The sequence below is a fragment of the Myotis lucifugus genome, unplaced genomic scaffold, assembly GCF_000147115.1.
Source record: "Myotis lucifugus unplaced genomic scaffold, Myoluc2.0 scaffold_111, whole genome shotgun sequence".
NCBI classification, from domain to species: Eukaryota; Metazoa; Chordata; class Mammalia; order Chiroptera; family Vespertilionidae; genus Myotis; species Myotis lucifugus.
This window is the reverse complement of record NW_005871159.1, coordinates 2705309-2732768: the sequence shown is the minus strand read 5'-3', so window position 1 is coordinate 2732768 and position 27460 is coordinate 2705309. Positions and strand designations below refer to the sequence as shown.

At 39.6% G+C, this 27460-nt stretch overlaps 1 protein-coding gene across 1 annotated transcript in view; it reads left to right on the top strand.

Annotated features, from left to right (window-relative positions):
• PKHD1 (PKHD1, fibrocystin/polyductin) overlaps positions 1 to 27460 on the top strand; it is a 385419-nt gene that overhangs the window by 46666 nt on the left and 311293 nt on the right. The window contains exons 27-33 of the mRNA XM_023757718.1: positions 5972 to 6102; positions 8316 to 8451; positions 13714 to 13909; positions 14610 to 14677; positions 16093 to 17697; positions 19754 to 19897; positions 25213 to 25417. Of these exons, the coding sequence (XP_023613486.1) occupies positions 5972 to 6102; positions 8316 to 8451; positions 13714 to 13909; positions 14610 to 14677; positions 16093 to 17697; positions 19754 to 19897; positions 25213 to 25417 (2485 nt within the window). The remainder of the gene's footprint in view (positions 1 to 5971; positions 6103 to 8315; positions 8452 to 13713; positions 13910 to 14609; positions 14678 to 16092; positions 17698 to 19753; positions 19898 to 25212; positions 25418 to 27460) is intronic.

Here is a 27460-nt window from a genome sequence, read left to right as displayed (position 1 = left end):
AGAAGCCTTGCACACAGTGGGTGCTCACAAATGTTTGTAAACTGATATACACTTGGATACTTGGCTAGCATGCAAAGCCAACTAGCATTCGAATAGTGGGGTATGCAAAGGGCAGTGGATCTTGTCAGTGTCAGCCCGGTGGATTGGGTCTAAGTGCCATGAAAACCAAGGATCTCTTCTGAGGAACATGACAGTTAAAAACAACCCAGCCAGATTGCAAGAATTCTTAGGAATACTCATGCGTGTATATATATACGTTAATGTATGATTTTTGGAACATAAAACTTCTTCTTTTTTAAAAAAAATATGTCATTGATTTTTTACAGAGAGGAAGGGAGAGGGATAGAGAGTTAGGAACATCGATGAGAGAGAAACATCGATCAGCTGCCTCCTGCATACCCCCTAATGGGGATGTGCCCGCAACCAAGGTACATGCCCTTGACCAGAATTGAACCTGGGACCCTTCAGTCCGCAAGCCAACGCTCTATCCACTGAGCCAAGCCAGTTAGGGCAGCATAAAACTTCTTAATGCCTTGGGTTGTTGTCATTGTTTATTCTGCTGGACAAAGACCTGTGGCTTAAAACATTTTTTGAAGTGGTGTTTCCTGGCCACAAATGCGTTGTTCCAAGGAACAGCTTGTTTCTGACTTGACTTTGCCTAGACAAGTGACTAACATAGGGCAAGCTTTCTCTGATTTCTCAGTGATTTAAGGGAAGAGCCAGAGGATGTGTGGTGCTCACAGTGCAAGATCATATTTGATATTAACCCAATAATGATTAGCTTGAGTTTAGGGCATATAATAGTCTTCCCAGTAGATGTATAATGGACTTTGATCTCAAGTTACCTTTGCAGTTCAGGCCACGCAAACCTTCTTTAGCTCCTGCCACTAGATTGCAGACACCCCAGTGGCAGACAGGTGACTCAGTAATCTTTGTTTCCTCTAGACCAGTGGTTCTCAACCTTCCTAATCCCGTGACTCTTTAATACAGTTCCTCATGTTGTGGTGACCCCCCATTTCATTGTTACATATTGAACATAATTAAAGCATAGTGATTAATCACAAAAACAATATGTAATTATATATGTGTTTTCCAATGGCCTTAGGTGACCCCTGTGAAAGAGTCGTTCGACCCCAAAGGGGTCGCGACCTACAGGTTGAGAACCGCTGCTCTAAACAGAGTGCCTTGCTCAGGCTAGGCGTCCAACTGTGCTGGTTTTCCTGGGACTGAGGGGTTTTCCAGAATGAAAGACTTTCAGTTTTAACACTGGGTCATGGAACTCTTAATGCTAAAACTCAGAAAGTCCCAGGCACATGAATAGTGGTCCCTTATCCTATCACCCAATCAAGGCATACTGCACCAGCAATATGTAGTAAAGTGATTTGTCGGGGAGGATTGTACATTATCTCTATATATTTTAGGAAAAGATGGAACACTCAGAGAAGGAAAAATGTTGGGTGGGTGCAAATTGACTTTCAGTAAAGACTAAGGGAAAAGGGGAGGAGAGAGAGAGAGAAGCTCTAGTTGCTACTATCCTTATTACTGGATTTAAATTTTACCTTCGCTCTGCTACCTACTTAGTATCAACCAGTCTTACTCCTTTACTCAACACTGATGAAGCCACCCTGTGTAAAGCCCTGTGCTAGATGCTGAAGTCCTTGCCACTCACAGTGTGGCTCTGGACTAGTAGTAGCTGTATCAGTTGGAAATCCGTTAGAAATGCAGAGTCTCAGGCCCTATCCCAGACCTCCTAATGAACCTGCATTTTAACAGGATCCTTAGGCCATTTCTATGAACAGTGGAGTTTAAGCAAAGTTGCAGTAGAGGATTTAAAGAGAACCAGGCTGAGTCCTACCAGCAAGGAATTTACAGCATAATCCAGTATGAAATGAATATGTATAATATGACAAATAATATTCTAAATTACCGCTTACCCTATGCAGAAGCACCCTCCAGAGGATTTTAAAGGAAAATCTTGGCTTTGGAGGACATACTTACTTGGCCCACTTCTTACTGAGTTACCGTCTCTTTCGTTATGGGACCTTGTGAGACACCTGAACTTTCAAGTAGAAATGGCACAGTGTTACCACCTCTGCAACTTTTAATCATTAACATCAACAATAATAACAACACTTTATTTAGCTCTTATTATGTGCCAGAGACTATTAATGCGGGGCATATAGTAAATTAAAATAACGTGCCTGCTGCCATGGAGGTGATGGTTAATTGTGTCAGAGGAAAATCAAGCAGGGGAAGAGTGACAGAAGCGGTGGTTGTGGTAGGAAGGCCATTGGCACTGGAGGGTTGAGGTGGATGGCATTGGAGAATGGAGACATGGATGAGGTGAAGGAATGAGTCCTGGGGAAATCTTGGAAAGGAGAATTCTAGGCGGAGGGAACATTGAATGATAAAGTCTTAAGTCAGAATAAGCTTGGCTTGTTCCAAGAACACAAGCGAGGCTACAAATATATATATACTTTAAAGAAATACTTATCCAAATCCTGTGCCCATTTAAAAAATTGAGTTATTTGTCCTTTAATTGTTAATTTGTAAGAGTTCTTTATGTAGTCTGGGCGAGTCTCTTATCAGATATATGATTTGCAAATATTTTCTCCCACCTGTGGCTTGTTTTTTTATTTTCTTGATAGTAGTCTTTGAAGCACAAAAGTTTTAAATTTTGATCAAGTCCAATGTATATTTTATTGTTGTTGTTGCTTGTGCTTTGGTATCATAGCTAAGAAGCAATTGCCTAATCCAGTGTCACTAAGATTTGTGCATATGTTTTTTTCTCTAAGAGTTTTGCAGTGTTAGCTCCTGCATTTAGGTATCTGATTCATTTTGAGTTAACTTTTGCATATGGTATGAGGTAGGGGTCTGAATTAGTTTTCTAGGGATGCTTATCTAGGTACCACAAACTGGATGGCGCAAACAACAGACATTTATTGTCCTACTGTTCAGGAGGCTGGAAGTTACAGATCCAGGTGTTGGCAGAGTTGATTCCTTCTGAAACAACCTGCTTCATGCCTATCTCCTAGCTCGTGGGGGTTCACTGGCAATCTTTGGCATTCCTTGGCTATAGAAGCATCACCTGATCTCTGCCTTCATCTTATTTGCTATGTCTTTTCTGTGCCCAAATTTCCCCTTATAATAAGATACCAGTCATACTGAATTAGGGGTCCACTCTATTCTACTCCAGTATGACTTCATCTTATATTAGTTAATTACATCTATAATGAACTTATTCCCAAACAAGCTCACATTCTGAGGTACTGGCAGGTAAGACTTCAACATATGAATTTTTAGGGGACACAATTCAAAACGGCCCATCTTCATTCCTTTGTATGTGGATATGCAGTTGTTCCATTTTGCATATATGTGAAAATATTAGTAATAGAACTTCTTAGAAGTGGAATTCCTAGGTCAAGAGGTGGTATACATTTAATATTTTGAAAATATAAAGTTTTCTCTTTAGAGGTGTATAATTTATTCTCTATGCATATGAATGTCTATTTACCTCCTCTTATTAACACAGTGTTACCAAACTTTTTGGTATTTACCAGTCTTATAAGAGAAAAATAATATTTTATTGTACTTTTACTTTGCTTTTATTTCATTGAGAGAAATTAAATATCTTTTCATATGTTTAAGAGACATTGTTTTTTCTTCTCAGTGAATTGTGTATTCATCTCCTTAGCTCACTTTTTTTTTTCAATTGGGCTATTTTTCTTTGTTATTGATTTAAAGAGCTTTTTATATAGTAAGGATATTAGACCTTTATATGTTTATTTTTTGTCTCTTTGTTTCCTGTTTTTGTAATTCATACATATTTTATTTTATTATTATTTTTAATCCTCACTCAAGGATATGTTTTTTTTTATTGATTTTTAGAGAGGAAGAGAGATTGAACCTGCAACCTAAGTATGTCAATTGAACCCACAACCTTTTGGTATATGGTACAATGCTCCAACTAATTGAGCATGCATGTTTTATTTTTTTTATGCAGTAAGTGTATCAACTTTTTATGGCTTTAGGGTTGCAAAATATATTTAGAATGGCTTTCCTTCTCTAAAATTACATAAAAATTCTACCATGTTTTCTTCTAGTTTTATAACTATTTTTTTATGGTGAAATATCAACTTGGAATTTCTTTTGGTAAGGATGTGAGAAGAACACAGATTTAATTTTTTCAATATTTTTCACTTATTTCATTTACTAAATAAGAATCCATCTATTTTCACTTATGTAAATGCCATATTTATCATTTCTGATAGTCCTATACTTCTCTGGGTTTATTTCTGAACTCCCTATTCTGTTACATTGATCTGTCTGGCTATTCGTGATTTATTATTGCATGTTAATTATAGCTTTTAATAAGATATTTTAATGTCTGGCAGAAGACTTCTTTACTCTTATTTTTGAAATTTTATATTCTAGCAAGTGTTGTTTATTTTTTATTGAATTAAAATCAGCTTGTTTAATATAAATATAAAATCTTGCATTGATGCTTTGGTTTAATTTGGGAAGATATGTAACCATTCTGAGTTCACTCTTTCTACCCATTTATTTTAGTTTTCTCATTTAAGTTTTAATCTACCTGTTACGTTCCTCTATAGCATTTCAACATTTTCTTTATTATCTTGAATTTTTCTTATCAAGATTGTTTTCATCTATTGTTATCTTTTATGTTGCTATTTTAAATTATTTTTCTTTAATTTTATTCTCTAAATTTGAAATCTATTGTAGTCTTGCCCTGACTCTTCAGGGCAAGTTGATATATCTAGCTTCAGGGTGTATTTTCTCACAGTCACATTTTCTTGACAAGTTTTCTTCAGGTTGTGTTTCTCTTTCTCCGCTGACCTTCTCCGCTGGAGAAGATAAGCTTGCTCCTGCACCCACTCCCCGCCCTCAAGGGGTACATGTCCCTACTAGTATCTGGTGGCTTCACTGCCACTCTTGTATCCCCTTCTGGGGGGATGGCAGACCAGCATCATTGCTCTCATCAGTAAAGGGGACTTCTGTTTATCAGTGAGATCAAGGGCTGCTTCTCTAAATGGGAAAGTGGGCCATGATAGTGGTACGATTGGTGCCAGCCTCTTCTCACCAGTGTCTGCAGTGAGGGGACACGGGTTTCTGGGGTTGCTCTACAATGATCAGCGGAGAAATCCTGATGGCATTGGGTTGTGATGTCAGTCACTTCTACACCATCATGGAGACCAGAACCTATATGTATGGTATCAAATCACAAAAGCTGGAAGGGTGTTTGTTTTTTAAAAAAATATATATTTTATTGATTTTTTACATAGAGGAAGGGAGAGGGATAGAGAGTTAGAAACATCGATGAGAGAGAAGCATCGATCAGCTGCCTCCCGCACAACCCCTACTGGGGATGTGCCCGCAACCAAGGTACATGCCCTTAACTGGAATCGAACCTGGGATCTTTCAGTCCACAGTCCTATGCTCTATCCACTGAGCCAAACTGGCTAGGGCTGGAAGGGTTGTTTTTTAAAGATGAGGCAAGAGAGAACCAGTGAATGCAGGGGCAATACTCCAAATGATCTGCTTTAAGTGGCAGAGCAATCTGTGGCCCTGACTCTGGGCCCACTGCTCCTTCTGCCATGATGCTCTCTTATACTTGATAATTCCAGAAACAAATATGTTTTATAGGATTGGCAGGGACGATATTTAACAATCTAGGGCAGGAAGGGTTTTTCAGAGACCATCTACTTCCCTTCCCTGACCTGTGGCAGTATTGTAACTCCAGGCTGCATTTCTACCTCTCTTTCCCCTCTAGTCTCCATTGCTACTTCCCTATCCAGTATTTTATATATTTAATTTCACTCGTTTCTGCAATTTGAGAATGTATTTTGACTAAGGAGCTTCATATTTTAATTGTATTTATCTCTTGTGAATAATTAATTTTGTCTGTCTGTATGGCTCTATATCCCATATGAAAATGCTATATTTGTTACAGGAGGACTCTGGGCCACCGTCCGAGGCTCCGGTTTGGAAGATGTCAGCCTCGTTTTATTTGGATCTCAGTCTTGTGCCATCAATGTCACCACAAGCAATTCACGGAGAATTCAATGCCAAGTTCCACCCAGAGTAAGTAGAAATCTTTGGCATCTCCTTCTCTCTGTGTGGGTGACCTTTTCATCATGAGAGAATGCTTATGTTGTTTATATTGCCTGTTCTGCTATGAAGTGGGAAGCTGACTCCACCAATGGAGTCTTTTTCTTTATTTTTATTTTTTTTGAGTCTTTTTCTTTAAAAGAAGACAAAGAAGGAAGTCCCATGCTTAATAAGTATTAGTGCCACAATATAAATAAGTTCATCTAGTGAACATTCTGGGTGTTGTTTTTTAAAACTTATATATCGTGTAGTCTCAATTCTATCTTAAGCAAACAACAAAAAACTTAGTTTGCTCCAGCAATTTTGTTTTCTGGGCTAGATGTGAATGGTAGAATTTAGACACTTCTAGGCTATTTTGTTCCTATAAATCTTATAATATAAGACATCTTCTTAGTTATTTCCTACTGCTTCCTTTTTTCCTTAAAAACAAGTTCCTTAGCTTTCCCCTTTCCCCCCTTCAGTTAGTTCTCTCTCATAACCCTATTAAGAGCTTTGAGTCTAGGTCCTTCCCTGCTGCTTTTAGTGAGCGTCATGCTCACAGCTGAGGCTGAACTTCCTATTCAGAGTTGACTTCAGTGTCATCAACATTCCTAGCACATCCATGACCCCAAAAGATGACTGTGTTCTGAACAAATAAAGACCTCTAAAAGAGAGGGTTCAAAATAATCTTTGATCTCTGGTCCCACATTTTTATCTTATTCAGTTACTCAAATATTATGAAATGTTAGCTTTTATGTCTAAACTGAATGCAGTTCCAATACATGGTTGTATTATAATTTGTTTAACTATTCCTTATTAGTGGACATTAAGCTAATTTCCAAAATTTCCTATTTTAAACAACAGAGCTTTCATCATCCCATTAACTATAGTTTTGGCCATATTTACTTTTCTCAGGATATATAGCACCCAGTTGTCTGAAATTCCTTTTTAATTTATATTCTTACTATCACTGTATAAGTGTTTGATTTCTGGTGTTTGACTAACACTGGATTATCACTTTAATATATATTTACATTTTAATGGCTAAATTTTATACTGTTTGGATTTCTTTCACTAAAGAGAATAAACACTAAAAAACCCCACAACCCTTTTAATTTTGATCAAAGTAACACATGCAAAATTTAAAAAGAAAATAGTAAAACAATCATGCTCTCTTAGCATCTCTCACCCTTCTTCAAGTCCCCCCTTTCTGAAACAACCACTTTTAATTATTTTGAATATAGTTATAATACCATTACTTTTAAATCAATAATCCATGCTTACATTATTATAACTATTTAAATGAAGCTGTTAGAATCAGAAAAATTTTTTTTCTTATATAGTTAATTTTTTTTCCTTAGAGTTTTTTAGACATCTTCCTTGTAATAAAAATCCTTTATTTTAAGGAAAATATTCCATCATATCAGTTACTTTTTCTTTGAAGCTCTCTGTTTTTCTACTTCAAACAAACTTGATGTTGTTTAGATTTATTCTATAAATATTATCCTAGCACTTTTCTTTCTTTTTTTAAAAAAATATATCTTTATTGATTTCAGAGAGTAAGGAAGAGGAAGAGATAGAAGCATCAGTGATGAGAGAGAATCATTGATCGGCTGCCTCCCGCATGCCCTGCACTGGGGATTGAGCCTGCAACCCAAGCATGTGCTCTTGACCAGAATCGAACTTGGGACCCTTTAGTCCACAGGCCGATGCTCTATCCACTGATCCATACCAGCTAGGGCCCTAGCACTTTTCTTGATTGCAATCCTGTGTAGAGTCATTTCTTGGAGTACATATCTTTCTCTTTTTTGGCTATTGTTTATTCAATGAGGTCATAGCCTTAAGAAACATCCTAAGAAAGAATATGTCAGAGGGAAGTTTTCTGAGTACTTACATGTGTAAAAATATTCTCACACTTGATGGATAGTTTAGCTAGGTATGGGTGTTTATTTGAGATTGCCATTTTCTTGCAGATCAAATTCGTGTGTTAATTGAAAATAATTATTATTTATTCTTTAATTAGTTGGATGCTTCACGTGTCCATTATAAGTACTTGTCACTGTGTGCAAGTGCATGAGAGACTTGAAAACAGCAAAATATTCTTTAAAAATAATTTTCATGAAATAACTTTTTAAATTAATTCTATATGAACTTCTCTCAAGTCAGTCTTATTTAAAGAAGTTTAATTTTAAAAATTGTTTTTTCAGGGGAAAGACGGATCCATTGTGAATGTGACGGTGATCAGAGGGGACCATTCTGCAGTTCTTTCCATGGCATTTACATATGTTCCTTCTTTAAATCCAGTGATCATGTCTCTGAGCAGAAACAAAAGTAACATAGCAGGTAAAATACATGATATGGAAGAATCTTTTATTATTAGGTCTTTAATCCCATAAAAAGGAAAACAATGGCTTATACATTTTTAAAAAAATATATTTTATTGATGTTTTTACAGAGAGGAAGGGAGAGGGATAGAGAATTAGAAACATCGATCAGCTGCCTCCTGCACACTCACTACTGAGGTTGTGCCCGCAACCAAGGTACATGCCCTTGACTGGAATTGAACCTGGGACCCTTGAGTCCGCAGGCTGACTCTCTATCCACTGAGCCAAACCGGTTAGGGCGGCTTATACATTTTATTGAGCTTTGTTTAGTGTTACTACTAGAGGCCCGATGCACAAAATTCGTGCAAGCGTAGGCCTTCGCAGCCCTGGCTGCCTAGGCCCTCACAGCCCTGGCCTCATCTGGAAGGTCATCCAGATGGTCATTCTGCTGTTTGGCTGTTTGGTCGATTTGCATATTATGCTTTTATTGTTATAGGCTAGGGGCCCAGTGGATGAATTTGTGCATCTTGAAAGGAACTGTGGGCCGCGAGGCTACGGTAGACACAGGGACAGGTCTCGGCCCATCCTCCACGCCCCCACCTGGCCCCTCCTGCCGCGGCCCCCAGTCCCCTATCTGCTGGCAGCGGCGCTGGCCCCGCTCGCACCTGCTGTTGGCACGGAGAGATTGGGGCCGGCGCCAGCAGCGGGTGTGAGTGGGGCTGGCGCTGTCAGCAGTTCGAGCGGTGGCTGCTGCCCCAATCGTCCCTCAGGAGCAGGGGGAGGTGGAGAAGCCCTCAGGGGTGATCAGGGCCGGCAGCCGCCGCTTGCACCCGCTGATGGCGCTGAGTGATTGGGACCGGCGCTGAGCTCCAGCAGCAGGTGCGAGCAGGGCCGGCGCCAGCAGCAGGTGCGAGTGCTGGGCAGGACCGTGCTGGGTGGGACCGCGGTGCACGGAAGCAAAGAATTTTAAGTAACCACCAGAGACTCGCCCCAATGACAGTGACTGGCGCCCCACCTTGTCTGGTGCCCCCGCTCACCTTCTGCACCATCCCACCGTGGCCAATGCCTGCCATGTTTCGCACACATCCCCTGGTGGTCAGTGCATGTCATAGCAACTGGTTGTTTGGTTGTTCCGCCATTTGGTCTATTTGCATATTAGCCTTTTATTATATAGGATATTTGGTATGGAAGTTACTTTTCTGAAAACTAGGAGACTGGTATTCTCATTTTAGTCATCATTGAATAAATCTCCTTATATATATTTTCATTCTGTAAAATTGTGAACATTTCCAATATGATAATGACATGGGAATTTAGAAGTGACAATTCAATAAATATTTATTGAGCACCTATTATGTGTCGATAGCACAGACATATAGCAGATTTTACTTACTGTCACTAATTTACACAATTATTAGCCTCCATTTATTGGAAAGGAAATGAAGGAACAAAAAGAATAAGTAACTTGTCTATGATGTCATCTTTAGTAAGTAAAAGAGCTGGGATTTGAACCAAGCTGTCTGGTTGCAGATTCCAAGCAGTTAGCCACTTATATAATTTACTATAAAATACTGTTTTGGGTGTCATATTCTATTATAGCAGTTATTTGATATGATTAAAGAATAGGGTATTCTGATTAGCCAAGAATTCTTGTTCATTGATACATACTATATATAAAAAGAATGAATTCTTTAGCACACAACAATAATAAGCAATTTCATCTTTCTTTGGTAATTCAGATGACAGGATAGAAATATAATAATTTATTATCATGTCAGACCATATAGATTTGGGAAAGTACAGGTAACACACCTTTCTGGTTAATGGAATGCCAGGTACTAGAAGGTTTATGGCAGCCATATATGTGTATTATAAAAGACCATCAAATATACCCCTGCTCCCCTAAAAAATGCCTGAAATCAATTTTTTTCTGGTACTATTTTCATTTTCCATTGCTCAAGAGTTCATAAATAAAGGGAAGTGTCCTTTAGCTCTCAATATTATTCAGCTCAGATAGTGCAGAAGAAGAATTTGCTGCCTCAGGCCACCAAAGTGCGTAAAATTCTTTAGTGGTATAGATTCTTCCCAAGGAAGTAGAAAAGGGAGGAGGGAGCTTTGTGTTCTATTCAGATTTCAGTGATTTTGGCTTTTAATAAAATTTCCTACCTATAATGAAAAGAATAAATACATTGCATCAGTGCCTGAAAGGCATCTAGGATTAGCTTGACAATTGACCAGGAGCCCAAGGAGTTCTTGTTATTGATATATACAACATGATGTGTTCTTTGCAGAATTTGCACTTGCATTCAAATTTTTCTACAGGCAGTAAAAGAAACATGTTATAAAATCCACAAAGAGTGTTAATCTGTTGGGAAGGTCTCTTTGAAAGTTGGAGTGTGACATATCTTCATCCAGGAGATGATTATGTTGATGGTGACATTGAAGCCAAGATGAAATCAAAGAAAGAGGGGTGGGGATGGGGCCAGATAATTTGATGTAGAGGACCACTAGGGTGGATTTATCATCAGTCAGCTCTAGATATGAATGAATCCCAGTTCAACCACTCCATGGGCAAGATATTTAACTTCCTTTACCTTTAGTTCCTTTAATTGTTAGGTGGGAATAATTCTTTCAAATTTATTATAAAGTTGGAGTAAAGTAGGTAAAAGTCCCTAGTCCAGGAGCTGACATGGAGTAAGTACTCAAATGCTTTGTTAAAGAGAATGCCATCATTCTGCCAGATATTGTGTTATATTCATGAGCCAAAGATGACCTCTGCATATTGGTCCTATGTTGTTTACTTTTTCACAGCAGGTTGGGAGCCATTAGTTCAAGACTGCCAATGTCAAACCCAAATTTTTACATACCCAGTTATTTTCAGTACTAGAGGCCCAGCCTCCCCCTGTGTGAGGAGGCACCCTGGGGGCTGCCGCAGGAGTCAGGCCAGACCCGAGCCTGACTTCTGCCCCAGGCCTTCCCGGCCCGCCCCTGCCTGTGTCCTCTCCTGGCCGCTGGAGCCGCTGCGCCGGCTTGGGCAGGCCCCCCTGTGTCTGTCCGCTCCGGGCCTCACCTGCGCGCTCAACCTCCTTCTGTTTGGTCGTGACCCGTTATGGCATCCTGGCCTAATTTGCATAATATATATATATATATATAAAACCCCAAAGTAGTTTTTTAGCTTTTTAGAGCCAGCCTACCTCACTCTATAAAATTACACACAACATAACCACTGACGCCCTTAGGAGCTCTTTGACCCAAAGACTTCCCACCACACTGCTGAGTGACATCATGTAGACACATAAACCCCTTTCTGATCACCCTTTCCCCCTGGACTTCCCTTGCCGTCCTCCCCTTCTGGCTGGTGTTCCCTTATTATTGCCTCTGAGATTTCTGCATTTATGTGACCCTGTCAAAGCACCACCCATATAAAACTCATTTTTCTGTGCTCTGCCACCTTGTGGTCATGTCTTTTTTCTTTGTCAACCCTGAAATTCCTTGAACTCACTATATTGAGGCTTTAGACTTCACAGTATAAACAAAGCTGGGGAGATATGAAGAAGTAAAGAGGATGTGGATGAAGTTAACCGAGGGCTTTTGAATACTGTACTATACCAGTCCTGGGACATCTAATTTAATCCTTACAACAGACAACATGGGATGGCTCCGTTACTATCTTAATGATGAAACATCCAAGGCTTTGAGAGCCCGAAGTGAGTCACACAGGCGGTTAAATGGAAGAGCAAGGCTTTAAATACTCAACAAGCCACAACCCCTCCTCTTTGCCATTTCTCTTTCAAGTAAATGTCCTCCTCTAATTGGCTGTGGTGTCCTACAGATGCCAGCCCTATAGTAGTTCTCAAACTTTAGCAGCTCAAGGAGCTTAAGAGATGCTTTCTTTAGCTCTAGCTGTGTCTCTGTGGACACACCAAGATGTGGGAAAGGCATATTTATTTATTTTCCCTCCTGCCACTGTATGCTTGATTTCTAGCTTTTGTTGACTCCAGTTGTCTGAGGAGTGGGTTTCCCCTCCCCTGTCTTTTTAACTGATCTTATAAATTGGAATAATAGCTTTAATCATATTCTTTCTTTGCATAGAAAACTGTGGAGGCCTCTACTGTCCAATGGATTAAGTAGAGAACCCTCAGGATAGGCTTTATCTTCAGCCATAAAACCACCGTCAACTTGGCCTACCCTAGTAGAGTCCCTAACTGTACATACACACATCTGGTCTTCCAGAAAGTCACCCACATCTCATTCCTTCTCTCACAGCCACTGGGTAATGGCATGTGAAAGTGTTACAAAGACTTGGAGTAAACTTGTGGAGTTTTCAGAATTGAATTGTAAATCCCCTCTTGTTTATATTGGCCTCTTGGGATTTAGCTTTCAAATTGAATTTCAAGCACTCTCTTGCCCATGAGGCCTTTCTTGATACTTTGAACACTGACCTCACTTGAACAACCCACTGCTTAATTGTCACCTCTGGATGGTAGGTGATACAACCGAGGTTCTTTTGGCACCTATTTTCCCATCTTTGAGGGCTTTTTGAGGGCAGGGTCTATGTGCAACTTATTTTTGTGCCCCTGTGACATGTTAATCTTGGTACTCAATGATATTTGAAGTAAAAGGCATTGAATTAGTGTGTCCATAATATACAGAGCATTTTGGTAGAGTTGCTAATTAAACTAAATGCATCTAAATGTAAGAAGACTGGGCTCAGGCCTTGACATTTCTATTAATTAAGCATGAAACCTTGGTTGCTGAACCTTAGTTTCCTCAAAAGCTAAGTGCCAGTCCTACTAACAGCTCCATATATCTCATCAGGATAGTGTGAGGATCAAATGGGATAACACACGTGAAAATGCTCTGTGAACTGTAAGTACTGTACTCACATACAGCATTAGTATGAGGTCCAGGGCACACTAAAGATACAGCTTTAGACTTCTATCAGTGGAAAAGTGGAAGTTAAAAAAAAAGACATAGGGTACTATTTGTTGGTTATGAAGGCCATCCACCCGCCAAACTATTTCTCGATTTGCCTCTGCGTGAAGATAAGTTTGCCTCTTGAGTACAATTGTCCTGACAACTTTGAGATTATACCTTTAGCTCTATAAAAGAATTGTTAGAAGTTTAATGAAAAAAATTAGGTTGGCATTAAAACTCTTTAATTGTGGTACGATGCACAGGGCTGACCATGTATTGAATAATAAAAGACAATTTTAGAATTGAAGAGGTGGTTGAGGACACAGAACCATATCACAGGGGCTAAGGAATGCTTTTCATACAGGAGGTGAGACCCTTTTCATCAGCGTGGCGCTGCCGGTGGACTACTTGGATTTGCGTGTGGAAGTCCACATCCAGGATTCCTTGGCTCAGGTTCATGCGGAGACTGCCCAGGGCCTGGAGGTGGTGCTGCCCCCGCTGCCAGCTGGCCTCCACAGAATCTCAGTCTCCATCAACGGGGTCAGCATTCGTGCACAAGGGTGAGGTCAACACTTGCCATTAATTTTAGGTCTGTTTGATGGTCTAGTGATTTAGTTGAGGAATTCTAGTTTTGAGTTAGGACTTTAATTTTTATTCTTCCAAAGTTGGGAAATAAACACATGAGAATCATAAAATTTGAAAAAATCTTAGAAACCTTACAGGAGAGTTCACTCTCAAGACCAATTCAGGGAAAACTTTTGGCTTACTAGTTTGGGAGCAGAGAACTTTCTGGAACTAAGATATCATGGCTCTTAGGAGGGGTGGGCATCTATATAGGAAGGAAGAAGATCCTCTGCTTTAATAAAGATGTGTATTTAACTAAGACCTTTAATAAGATTATGTCTTGGGCTTTGAATACATGGCTTATAATTATTACACAAGCCATATTCATATCCACTGTGCCCTGAAGTCCCTCTGCTCAGTATTTCTCCAGAAGTTCTGTCTCCTCATTCCAGGAAGTTAGCTAAACTGCATGGGACTGATGTCACCACATGATACTGGCCCAGGAAAATGTCCCACCAAACATCTTTTCCCTACCATTTCTTTACTTCACTGTTAGGCAATGTATTCACACTTGCTCTCCATCACCGCTCTCTTCTCTTCCAAATACATACACCGCTTCTGTCCTGCTCCTTCCTTTCTAAGTCCTTTTCTAAGCCTCTCAGTTATTTCATAGCAGTCTCCCATTTTCTTCTGTAGCGTGGATCTTCACATCCAGTACATCACAGAAGTTTTCAGCATCGAGCCTTGCTGTGGGTCCCTCCTGGGTGAGTGGCTGTGACATGACGGGTACCATTTATCCAGAGTGTATAACTCACTGGATACTCAGATTTCATTCCTGAATTCATTAACCAGTGAGATTAGAAATGAGCAACAGGGAGAGGAGTTTTCCCTGTGCTCCAGGAACTGGGTGTGGTATACTATGAAGGCTGTGAAAACTCAGGATATCCTTATCTCAGCAAGCTCAGGAAATTGAAGAATTTTTATGAAAAGGAGATGTGCCTGGCTTTTCCTAATAGAAAGAGGATAAAACATCTAATGGGTAGCACGTCCCGAGTGGATATTAGACAAATAAGGCAATAGCTTCCTGCATTCATCCTTTAGATCCTGCACATATAAGGAGAAGAGGCATGAGGTTTGGTGTCTTCACTTTTATCTAGGGATGCAAATGAAAGTAGCCAGAAACACAAATCCCAACATGGGAGATATGAGGAAAGGCAAACAGAGAAACCTAGGAAATTATTTCCCCCCCAAAATGGAAAGCTATATGTGTATATGTAAATAATCATTGTAATAGTGTATGAAATAGCACATTATCCTTTTTGAGTATAGTAAAATCCTTTTAAAAGCTACTGGGCTACTAGTATACTACAGATTTGGTAATGATATGGGGTGTATTGCTCCAACTCCTATCCTGAAGATGGTTTGATTGTCCCTCAGCTGGAGTGCAAGATGAAGTCTATAAATATAGCAGTAAATTCACAAGAATGTTCAGTGGCTCTTGATATGTCACACACACACACATACAACCATATTATATATGGAATACTGAAATATTATATAGGATAATATAGATGGTAAACAGAAGACTTCAAAAGATTTGATTTTTTCATTATTGTGTAAGTTGAATATATAGAATTCAACTTACACAATAATGCATATACTTCACAAAACAACATATAGAATAATATGAAATAATGTCAGATGATAAACTAAGGAATTTGTTTTTCATTAATATATCAATTGTATCTAGATTTATATAAAATATACATACACTCACTCTACATAATATAATATAGACTAACATGTCAGATAATATAGCAGATGACAAGAACACTTTAAGAAATTTGATTTTTTTAGTAGTGTATAAGTTGATAGAAGTGGTGGCTTCTAGGATGGTATCAATATACTTGAAAATGCTGTCTTAAATATTAAAACATTCTTCCTTTATAACAGTTTATATTGTTTTACTGTGTGTGAATTTCAGCCCATCTGATTCCTGCAAAAATGAATTTAACATTGATGAATTCACAAATTTAACATTGATGGGGTGAGGCGGTATCATTGAGGTGTCACTAACACCCCACCCTCCAGTTAATCGCTCCGGGGCTTACATGAGTGTTGTGAGTTCCTGGTTCTGAATATCAGCCTTAATATTTTGTTTTTGGTATTCACGCTTTAGGTGGAACCATCCTCACCATCGCAGGAGCAGGGTTCAGCAGGGACCCAGCTTTAATTTGGGTGCTTGTGGGCAATCGGTCCTGTGACATTGTGAACTTAACAGAGACAAACATCTGGTGTGAGACGCCCACCGTCCTGCCACCTGAGGCAGACGTCCTCACTGTCCCAGCCCCCGTGGAGGTCTGGACTGGCAACAGGTCCTTCACCCAGGCACCTGGACCACACCTGGTGGGCAAGGGCTTCACCTTCACGTACGCGGTGGCAACAACGCCAGTGGTCACTGCCGTGCGAGGAGAATTCACAAACAGCAGCCTGAGCCTCTACGTGGAAGGAAATAACCTCTCCAACTCAGTGATGCTTCTGGGGGACTTGAACTGCGACCTAGAGACACAGTCTTTCGGGAACAACGTGAGCCTGTCCGGGTGCTCCTTTCCTCTCCACGGTTTGGAGGCCGGTGCCTATCCCCTTCAAGTACGTCACAAGCAGATGGGCTTTGCTAACATGTCTGCGGTGCCCCAGCAATTTGTGGTGACACCGCAGATAATGGCCATCTCGCCAGCCAAGGGTTCTGCTTGTGGTGGGACGGTACTCACGGTGAGCGGGTTGGCTCTCAACTCCAGGAGGAAGTTGGTTCAGGTGGACCTTTCGGGTCCCGTTACTTGTGCGACTTTGAGCTTGGGGGACCAGACAATCCTGTGCCAGGTTGACCTGCTGGGTGACTCCTTGTCTGGTGCTTCCTTCACCCTGAACGTCTCAGTCCTGGTCAATGGGCTCCCCAGCGAGTGCCAGGGTAATTGCACCCTTTCCTTGAGGGAAGAGACAACTCCTGTCGTGGATGCCTTGACCACTAACATCAGTGGGTCTCTGACTTCAGTGCTGATTAGAGGTCAGAGGTTAGGCACCACAGCCGATGAGCCAGTGGTGTATTTGGATGATCATCTTCCTTGTATTGTAACCTTCTTTAATGCAAGCCACATCACATGCTGGATAAGTGACTTGAGCCCGGGACTCCACTACCTATCAGTTGTTCATTCAAGAAATGGGTATGCTTGTTCTGGTAACGTTTCCAGACACTTCTCTATTTTGCCTCAGGTGTTGGATTATTTCCCCAAGAATTTCAGCACACATGGCGGAGGCCTTTTGACCTTAGAGGGCACCGCCCTAAGAGGGCTGAACTGCACGTTGGTCTACATTGGGCAGCGGGCCTGCCTGACGGTGACCATCAGCGCGGAGCTCATCCGGTGCATTGTTCCTGCAGGGAATGGCTCTGCTGTCCTGGACATAGAGGTGGATGGACGTTCGTACCAGATGGGAGTCATTGATTATAGCAGCACCTTCACCCCGGAATTGCTCTCTGTTTCTCACACTGGTGACGTCTTAACCTTTGTGGTGGCCCGGATCTCAGGAGCTGAGAACGTTGACATTTTTATCGGGGTGTCACCCTGTGTGGGTGTCTCTGGCAACTGCACGGTTCTCCAGTGCGTGGTCCCAGTCCTTGCTGCCGGGGAGTACCAAGTCAGAGGTTATGACCACATAAGAGGGTGGGCCTCATCCGTCCTGGTGTTCACATCGAGAGTTACTGTCACGGCAGTGGCTGAGAGCTTTGGTAAGCCAAGCAAATAAGACAGAATGCTTTCTTTATGTAAGTGGATTAATTGCTGCTCTAAGAGGTAGGAGACAACATCGACCTGAATGACAGAAGGAGAGAGAAGCCTGATTGGCCTCTTACAGTCCCAGTTTCCTCCGAAAGCTGCATGTGTGAGGTTATATTTTTCATCCAAAAAATTGTGCCTATTCTCTAAGTGTGTGATTGTATTTTAATTGGATGCTTTTACACAATTGAATTTGTGTGTTAAATTAAATAATACCATTTATAAGAGCTCATAATTTGATCTTTTAAGTAGAACATAAATGCCTATGTGTCAATTTGAATTATTTTAAACTTATTAAATGTGATTAATTTTTAGCATTTTATATATTTTACAGATGAATCAATACTCCACTAATAATAGGCCAACTGCCTACTATGATTGCATTGGTTGAACTTTTTTCTCCTTTTAGATTAACTGAAGTTTGCCTTGCCTTTTCTTCTAAGGATGGTTTCGGCTTCTGTTCACGTAAAGCCTTAATGCACTTGGGATAGCTCGAATTTGATTGGGCTGCAGAAAGTATAGAGGAAATTGTGGGAGCTGAAACTTTGACTGATGCAGTACTAGCAAGCCTTTTCTTAGAACAAATTTGTCTGGCTTCATCTGGGTGGGATGCTATGGGGATTGGGATTTTGATTCCTAGTATGTCAGTAACTTAGCTGGGCAACCTTCTAAGCTTCAGCTTCCTTATTTGATAAAGGGATTTGGGTTGGATGCTCCCTGGTTCCCCTTTCTTCTCTCTAAGATTCCATGATATTTATAGCGAGAAAGCAGAGGTATGAAAGGCATGATAAGCAAAGTGTTGTTCTTGAGTTTACCAGGTGGCTGTGTAAGTACCACCTAGGCTTGCTATGAAGGCAGTAGAAACTCGAACTGTTTCTCAGTGTGGACTATCCATTGCACGTGTCTGAGAGTCCTGGTGACATTTACCTTTATTGCTTCTCAAACTGAAGCAAAACGTGTCTGTTAACAATTGTCATACTTTTACCCATTAGAGACAGGCACTGTCATACAGTGCTGTAGAAGTGTAAACTTATGCAACATTATTTTGGAGAAAAATATGGGAATATCCATTAAAACTAAAAACTTACGTTTCCTCTGACATAGAAATTCCACTTCTAAGAATTTGCAATAATTTTATTTAAATAAGTGTACTGTTCATTGCAGCACATGAATTATAGCAAGAGAGGATAAATAATGGAAGTATCAATCAATAGGAAGATTGCTGAATAAATTATGGCATAATCATATGATGAAATTCTAGATAGCTATTAAAGTGATGAGTTAAGTCCTTATATATAAACTTGGAAAAATGTCTATGCTATTCCTTTATAAAACAGGTTATATAAAAATATGTATAGAAAGATCCTTTGAATAAAAAATATGCTTAGAAAATTCTGGAAGGATTCACAAGAAACTCTATACATAGCTACTTCTAGTGAGTGAGGTGATTAGGGAAACTTTTACTTTATTTTTTATACTTTTTTGTATAAAAATTAAAGAACTATAAAGAAGCATTACTGCCCTAGCCGGTTTGGCTCAGTGGATAGAGCATCGGCTTATGGATGGAAGGTCCCGGGTTCGATTCCGGTCAAGGGCACATATCTCCGTTGCAGTCTCAATCCCTGGCCCTGGTCGGGGTGCATGTGGGAGGAAACATTACACATCAATGTTTCTATCTCTCCCCTTCCTTTCCACTCCTAAAAATCAATGGAAAAATATCCTCGGGTGAAGATTAACAACAACAACAAAAACAACAACAACAACAAAAGAAGCTATATGAAAATTATTACATTTTTATAAGTTGTTGACTATGATTGGGGTCAGACAGACAAGGACTCTGGCTTAGTGAAAATAAGCTGAGGGAGGCTGTCAGGGCCCGAAGCCAGCTGTGTGGGTTCTGGGGGGTGTAAAAAGAGTGACGGGCAGCAAGGAAGTGTGAATTTGAATTGCGAGTTAAGTAAAGAAAGAGATCTCCCTCTATGATCGTGCATTTGTGCTTGTGTTTTGAAGGCTGCCTGGGTGGACGGCTTGTGCATGTGTTTGGAGCAGGATTTTCTCCAGGGAACATCTCAGCTGCCGTGTGTGGTGCTCCCTGCCAAGTCCTGGCTAACGCTACAGTGTCTGCCTTCAGCTGCTTGGTTCTTCCCCTGGATGGTCAGTAAAATGCCGTATGTTTTTAAGAGAGTATATATGAGAATGATATTCTTTGGTTAGCCCCATTTTTGTGATTAACGCTGTGTGCACCTCTAATTTTTCTGTATTCCTGGGAAAAGAATTTCTCTACTTCCCATCTAAAATGGTAGCTAGAATCAAGGACCTTGTATTAAAATGGTTCATAGTAAGTTTTGTCATATTAATGGCAACAAAAATTGATCACCTATGTTCTCGATTGCAGTCATACGATGATGGAGAAAGTAATTTGGAGTTCTAAATATTGGTTTCAATGACAGCCTTAAGTATCATGGAGAAAACAATCTCTTGTTCTCTGTCCGGGGTGGGGCTGTTAAAAACATCTGGTTATTCCAGGTACTAGAGAAGGGATCAGATCATCAAGCTATTTCTTGCATATTTGCCTAATGGCTGAGTTCTTGAATTCTTATTATAGGCAAAAGAGCCAACATTAACATCATCCTCTTATTCTGCAATGTTCAGGTAATTACTTGGGCCCTTACTCAGTAAAACATCATGATCTCTCACTGCTTTAAGCTTCTTGGGAAGGTGCAAAGCTTTGATAGTCCCATGATAGGGCTTTACAACACAGGGTATTTACCCACTAAGCTTTACAAAAAAAAAAAAAAAGGCAAAGGGAAGAAATTGCCATTGTCACTACAGGAATAGCTTAGCCAGATGATTATCTTATTTGCGTAATCATAGCTATTGTACCTATGAATTGAAAAGCCATTTTACACCTGCTCTCTGTATAGTGCTGTAAGTTACATTCCTAGCAAGTGTCTGTACCTTGAATGCCATGCAGGTTTTACAAAGCATCGTTTCATCTGAGCTTGAGAAAAAATTCTAAGATGGATAATATTGTGATGCCGGTTTGCATTGGGTTGTCTTACACAAGAAGGAGGAAGAGGAGCAGGAAAAAAGAAAAGAAGAAGCCATTCTTACTTAAAATGCTAGAAATTGAGTTTCTATATCATCATATAGTATATAAGCAGAACGTTGTGGAGGAGACCTATGCTACTTAAAATTCTACAGTAGGAAGCCAAATAAATTTAATTCCACAGTGGGAAACTTAAGATACAGTAAAAGATTTAAGTTTACGATGTTTTCTGTTTCATTTTTCACTCTACCTTCTATGTATAGAATAGTGCTGGCACAGTGTGTGTGCAAAATCAATGCTTGATAAAGGAATAAATGAAGGAATTAAGAAACCATGGGAACAGATAATCAGGACTCCACATTTTTAGGTTTTAATATTTAATAATAATGCTAATTTTTAAAAAAAAGACTTTCATATATACACTGCTTAAATTAATTAACTTTTTAAAGCCCTGTGGCATTATTTAAAGACATTTGATTTCAACTAGAAGTCCAAGATAAAAACCACCGAGGTTACAGGGTCAGGTAAATTGTGGTATTGAAAGTGTGACAACTCCTACAGGAGAAATAATAGAAATTATTTTTATTTTAAAAGATTTAATGAAGTTAGAAAAGGACTTAACATTCTGTATTTTTAAAAGAGGGAAACGAGTTGGAAGCTGTAACTCTTATCATTGTCACTAGGTGTCACCAAACACTCATTGATTGTGCAGGAGCTGCTAATTTACTCTAGGGAAATGGATTTACTTCTTTCATGAAAAGAAAAAGAAAAGTTAAAAAAAAACAACAACTCTTAATGACAGTATCCAAAGATGGAGAGGAACTCATAAAAACCAACTCCACTGGTTATTTACTTGAGATCCAGTGTGGTATTTGGGGATTCTATCAACTCCCTGAAACTGGTGAAAACATTTTGAGTATATGATTGTGTATATTTTTTCCTATGCAAATAGGTCTATAATGGACATAAAATAGTCAATGGGAGTGTCTCTCACAAATTATTAGAAGCTACTAATAATTTCTCTACTTGCAGATAAGATTGCTTGTAATCAATCATTTTATATTTGTTATATAAACTTAAGTTATATTAAAAAATTTTGTAGAGGACTATTTCACAAGCAGCTATGATGTGCACTGACCACTAGGGGGCAGATGCTCCAATCGGTAGGTTAGCTTGCTGCTGGGGTCTGGACCATCGGGACTGGGTGAGATGGGGCCGGACATGCCCTGGAGCCCTCACGCAGCCCCTTCCACAGTCCCTCCCCAGCCATCAGCCCGATGGCCCCGATCTCAGCCAGGTGGAGGGACCCCACCCACGCACGAATTCGTGCACCAGGCCTTTAGATGAGAATAATAACATTGCTATTGTTTTTGCTAGAGCAGTAACAGCAGCATCACCTGGGAATTTGTTAGAAATGCAAATTCATGAAACCTACTGGATTTGAAACATTCCAACAAGTAGATATTTTGGTATTTCACTTCTGAGCTCCCTCTGAATTCTGACATTCTTTCCTAATTTGAAGCTCCAAACTAGGTAACTCCTCTGTGTAAGCAAGTTCTGACAATATTGGGTAGCATCATAAGATGCCTACATATAATCTGGTCTCATATTTGTTTTAAAAATTACACTGCTGCTTTGCTGGTTTATAATCTCTCTGTTACTATTATTCCAATGTGTGTGTTTTTTTTCTTTCTTTGTAACATAACTGTGCACAGCTGGAATTTCCTCATCTTATATTTATATAATTTCTTTTTTCCCCCTGTGGTTTACTGCCTTACTATTTTCATTTAGTCTTTTTGTTTATTTCTCTTAACTTCTCTAATTTGCTAAGGTCACTTTGAATTCTGACCCTTGCTTTGAGTTCTGTTTCTTAGTTTGACTTTGCATAATGAAGAAAGCAATGTTTCAGATTCTGGGATGCAGATGATGGCTTAGAACCCAAACTTTCCTAATTATTGTTTTGCTTATTCTGATACCACAGCACAAATGTGTTTTCTTTTCATCAGTAGAGCAGGGGGTTTAAAGGTGCCGCTCTAAAAAGGTGTTTTTGTTTTTTTGTTGCTACTTTTGGTATTCTCTCTCTTTGCCTTTCTCCCAAACTGTGCTTCTAACATAAAAAGAATTTTATTTTGTTCATGTGATGGGCTTCTAAAACATCTTGTCAGGTGAAACTGGTACTTTGTATTTATAAAATCAGCAAGATGTTTGATCTTTGGCTTTTTTGCTCTTCTACCTTGAATTATACTACATGATGTTTTCATGGAAACTTCAACTTTTCCATGAGGCAGGAAAAGCTAAAGTGATTAAGGTTACACCACTATTTAGTGGCCGAACCTTGAGTAAAATCCATGGATTCTGATCCCAGCCCTGGGTAACTTTTCATCATCCACCTTGTCAATTTACATCCACCTAATCACCCATAATGAGTTCATTATTTTATAGGTGTTGAACCTGTTTTTATTTGCCCTAGGGCTTACTAACTGGAAGTTCTCATGTTTCCTCTACCCATAGGAGTCTTACTAGTACTTGCCAGCCATTTTAATGGCTATGATTCATTCAGGACACATTCACAGACAATCTGGCGGATGCTTTGGAATATAAGAGCAACAATAATAATATGTGCATGTGATTGCATAAGTGCAAACCCTCTCACATGGACTTATCTCATTTGTCCCTGTTTCATGCAGCAGTGTGCTGGAGACAGGGCTCAGGTTCAAACCCACAGTTCCTGATAACATTTGTCATGTACGTGCATGAACAGGCTACCCGTAGAGGTAGAAGGCTAGAGAAAAATTTTCTTCTCTATTTCATTCAGGTTTTTAGATAGAGCTGCTCCAAAACCATCTTGTGTAGAGATTAATTAATCTTCCTGTTTAAGGTTATTGCCAGTCTGCCTTGTTTTTTTTTGTATATTTTTATTATTGATTTTTTTACAGAGAGGAAGGGAGAGGGATAGAGAGTTAGAAACATCGATGAGAGAGAAACATCAATCAGCTGCCTCCTGCACACTCCCTACTGGGGATGTGCCCGCAACCAAAGTACATGCCCTTGACCGGAATCGAACCCGGGACCCTTGAGTCCGCAGGCCGACGCTCTATCCACTGAGCAAAACTGGCTAGGGCACAGTCTGCCTTGTTGATGCTATAAACATTGTGTCTTATCACCTGGAAAGAAATGGCCTAGGGGTCAAAGGGCTTCGAATAATTGCTTTTCTTCTTTATAAAAGGTTAATAGTCATAATTATAGGAAAATCAAGGACTTCTTTTAATAAAGATATCCCATAGAGAGAATGAAAAGTTTAGCCACAAACCTGAAGAAGATATCAATAGCCATATAACCTCCATAGGTTTAGTACTCAGAATATATAAAGAACACAAATTAATAAGAAAAGATAAACATTCCAATAGAGAAAAGGACAAATGACAGAAATAGGAGTTTTGTAGAAGAGAAAACATGTTGTTACTAAACTTGTAAAAATTGATAAAAAAATTGATAAAAATGCAATTTAAGGCTGCAATGAGGTGCCATTATACACTCACTGGGCTGGCCAAAATTAAGAGTTTGATAATCCCAAGTGCTGACAATTATGTGGAGTAGCAGGAACTCAAAATTATTGCTGGTAGGAATGTAACATGACACAACCACTTTGAAAACAATGTGGCTCTATCTTGTAAAGTTGAACTTGCACCTACCTTATAAACAAGCAATTTGAAGGCATATACCCCAGAAAAAACTTTGTAATGTTTGTAGAAGCAAAGACTAGGAAATATCCAAAAGTCTATTAGTAAGAGAAATGAAAACCATATTATATATTCACACAGTATAGTATTGAACAGCAGTGAAAATGTATGGACAAGGTCGATGGGGGGAAAAGGAGACATATGTAATACTTATAAAGAATTTTAAAAAAGAAAAGAAAGTATGGACAACATTTACATGTGATAATATAAATAAATCTGGAAGTATAATACTGAGTGAAAAAATTAGGTCCAAGAATACTATGTCACATATTCTATTTTATAAAATTCAAAAACAGGTATAACCCAGTAATCTTTTGTTCGGGAATATAAAGCCACGTGAGAAAACTGTTTTAAAAACGCAAGTGGTTGTTTCTGAGAATGAAGAGGAAGAGGGTGGACTTGGTGAGGAGCATCCAGATTTGAGAGTATCACAACTCTTTTAGATTTTGTGTTGGCTGGCAATTCACATGAATTTTTCTTATGTTGTTTCATATTTTATGAAAAGTTTTACTTATATTATTCTGTGTGTATTATGTACACATAATACATTTTTAAAGAAGTAAACTGATTATTTTCCTACTCGTTAAAGGACAACACATGAACTTCATTTACGTAACCATGTGAGGCCTCCAGTTCTTTCCGTGGTTCTTACCTAACCTAACGGTGACCATTTCCTGCAGTGTCCCTGGCTTCCCTGTGTGACCTGAAGCATGAGCAGGAGAGCTGTGAAGCTGCCAGTCACACCTACGTGCAGTGTGATTTGACTGTCACTGTGGGGGCAGAGAGACTGCCCGAATCATGGCCTTACCTCTACATTTGTGAAGAAAGTTCCCAATGCCACTGGACAGAATCAGCCTTTCCATTGTTCTCAGGCCTCTTCGTCAGGTAACCCTGTGCTCTCCCTCCCCGACCTTCCCCACGAATGCATGGCCAATGGACTGATGAGGCATCAGAGACTGCAGGCTGGGTGGAGGTGGCTCTGGGGCCCCAGCACTCTTGTTAGAGGAACTGTTCCATTGTGGATTCCAGTCTGCATATCAAAGCATCTCCTGTCTTTTCAAGTGTTCAGGAGAACATCTGAAAAATCTGCCCAGTAAACAGCCTGCTTTGTTCTTGCTCAGATTTTAATATTTATCTTCCGATCCAAAGCAACATCTGGTGAATGCCAATGGGGAAAGAGATTAGACATTATGAAAAACAGAAGGCTCTTTTCCCCTTTCCTTTTTCTTTTCTTTCCAAACAGATTCACAAGTATGACAAAAAGTCATAGAGAAATCCAGCAGATTGCACAGTATTTACTCAAAAGCAGGGAGGATGCACAGGCAGGATGATTGTAGATCTAGGATTTCGAAGCCATAGCTTATCAGGATTTTTTGAACTTAAGAAACAAATAAAAAAAACTACAACTTTCCAGGTAAACCCCCTTTCTTAAAGAAATTTAATAAAACAGGTGTGACCATGTTGGTAACTCTGTATGGCCTTAATTTCCACAAGCAGTTTCTTTCCTGTGTGGTGGGACTTTCCATTGCTGAACATGGCCCTGTATCCTTCCTAACTTCTTATCTGGATGGAGTGGTTACATCTGATAGTGTATGAAGGCCTATTTTCCCATTTAAAAAAGAAAACTATACAAGATCAGTTACCCAGCATGAAAGAGGTAACTGGTTCTTTTCATGGCCATCCTACCATTCCATGTCTTGAGACTGTGATTTAGCATGAATTTGCCACCGGAGGTTTGTGTTTAGTCAAGGAATTGGCTGGTTGCTTTTTAGAAGAGCTTGAAGAACTCTGTTTAGGTCACATAGGAAATGGGGTCCTAGAGGTTATACTCAGGTGAGACTGGATTTCAGAACTCACTGCTGCTGGACACCAAGATGTACATGTCACTGCCCCTGGCTCCATAGAATTGGCGGACTTGATCTAGATCCCCAGAGCTATTCCTTTGGAGTTATTCTATGTTCTCCCTCCTCACGCTAGGAGGTGGCTGAGGCTACTGACCTTCAGACCCCATTAAAATTTATGCCCTTATTGATATCATTTTGAAAGTGCTACTCAATGTTCTTGATATCACAGCAGGCAAAAGTGGGTGTGTTTTCTTGAGTAAGAATGAAAATAAGTGTTGCGAGTTAAACAAAGTGTATACTTAGTGTTGAGGGTGAGGGGAACCAGCACTTCTCTTTGCTGCCATGAGAAGGAAAGTTAGAACAATCTACAGAGATCACTTGGACAGTATGCACCAATAACCTTAAAATTCTTTGTATTTGGAGACTCAGCAATTTCACTACTGGGATTTTATTTTAAGAAAGCAGTTTGAAGTCTGTAATATTTATGAAAACATGTTCTTTGAAGTTTTAAGTATCATAAAAATTTGAAATGAAATAAGTGTTCAATAATAAAGAATGCATTCAAATGATAATATCCTAAGAAACCTTTGAAAATCATGTTGTAGAGTATTTAACCAAAGAGGGACATGCTTACAATATATTGGAAAGTGAAAGGCACAAGTCACAAAATAGTGTACTATCTATTCCTAATGGTGTATATAATGCATATATTTATATATGCATGTGATAGGTTGCCGGGGCTGACCGGCAGACTTTGAATGACTGATAAATGATTACTTTACTTTGACACATGTTTCTGTAAAAGAGAAGCTAAGGGACTAGTTGGCATTAGGAGCCAAAAAAGCCTTGATTACCTGCCTTATTAGCCTTTTATTGTCATAATAGTTTGAACTAAAATTAACTATTAGATACAATTAGCAGGGTAAGTATTCTTGAGAAAGCATATGTGTCTGTCCTGTCCTTTAAGCAAGGCCATGTCTAAGTAAACTCCCAGGGGCTCAGACTTGTTTGGAAAAGTCAAGGTAGGGACTGCCACCTTCGGCAAGTTCCCCTCAGAGGCCCCCACCTTTCGTAGAATCCTTCT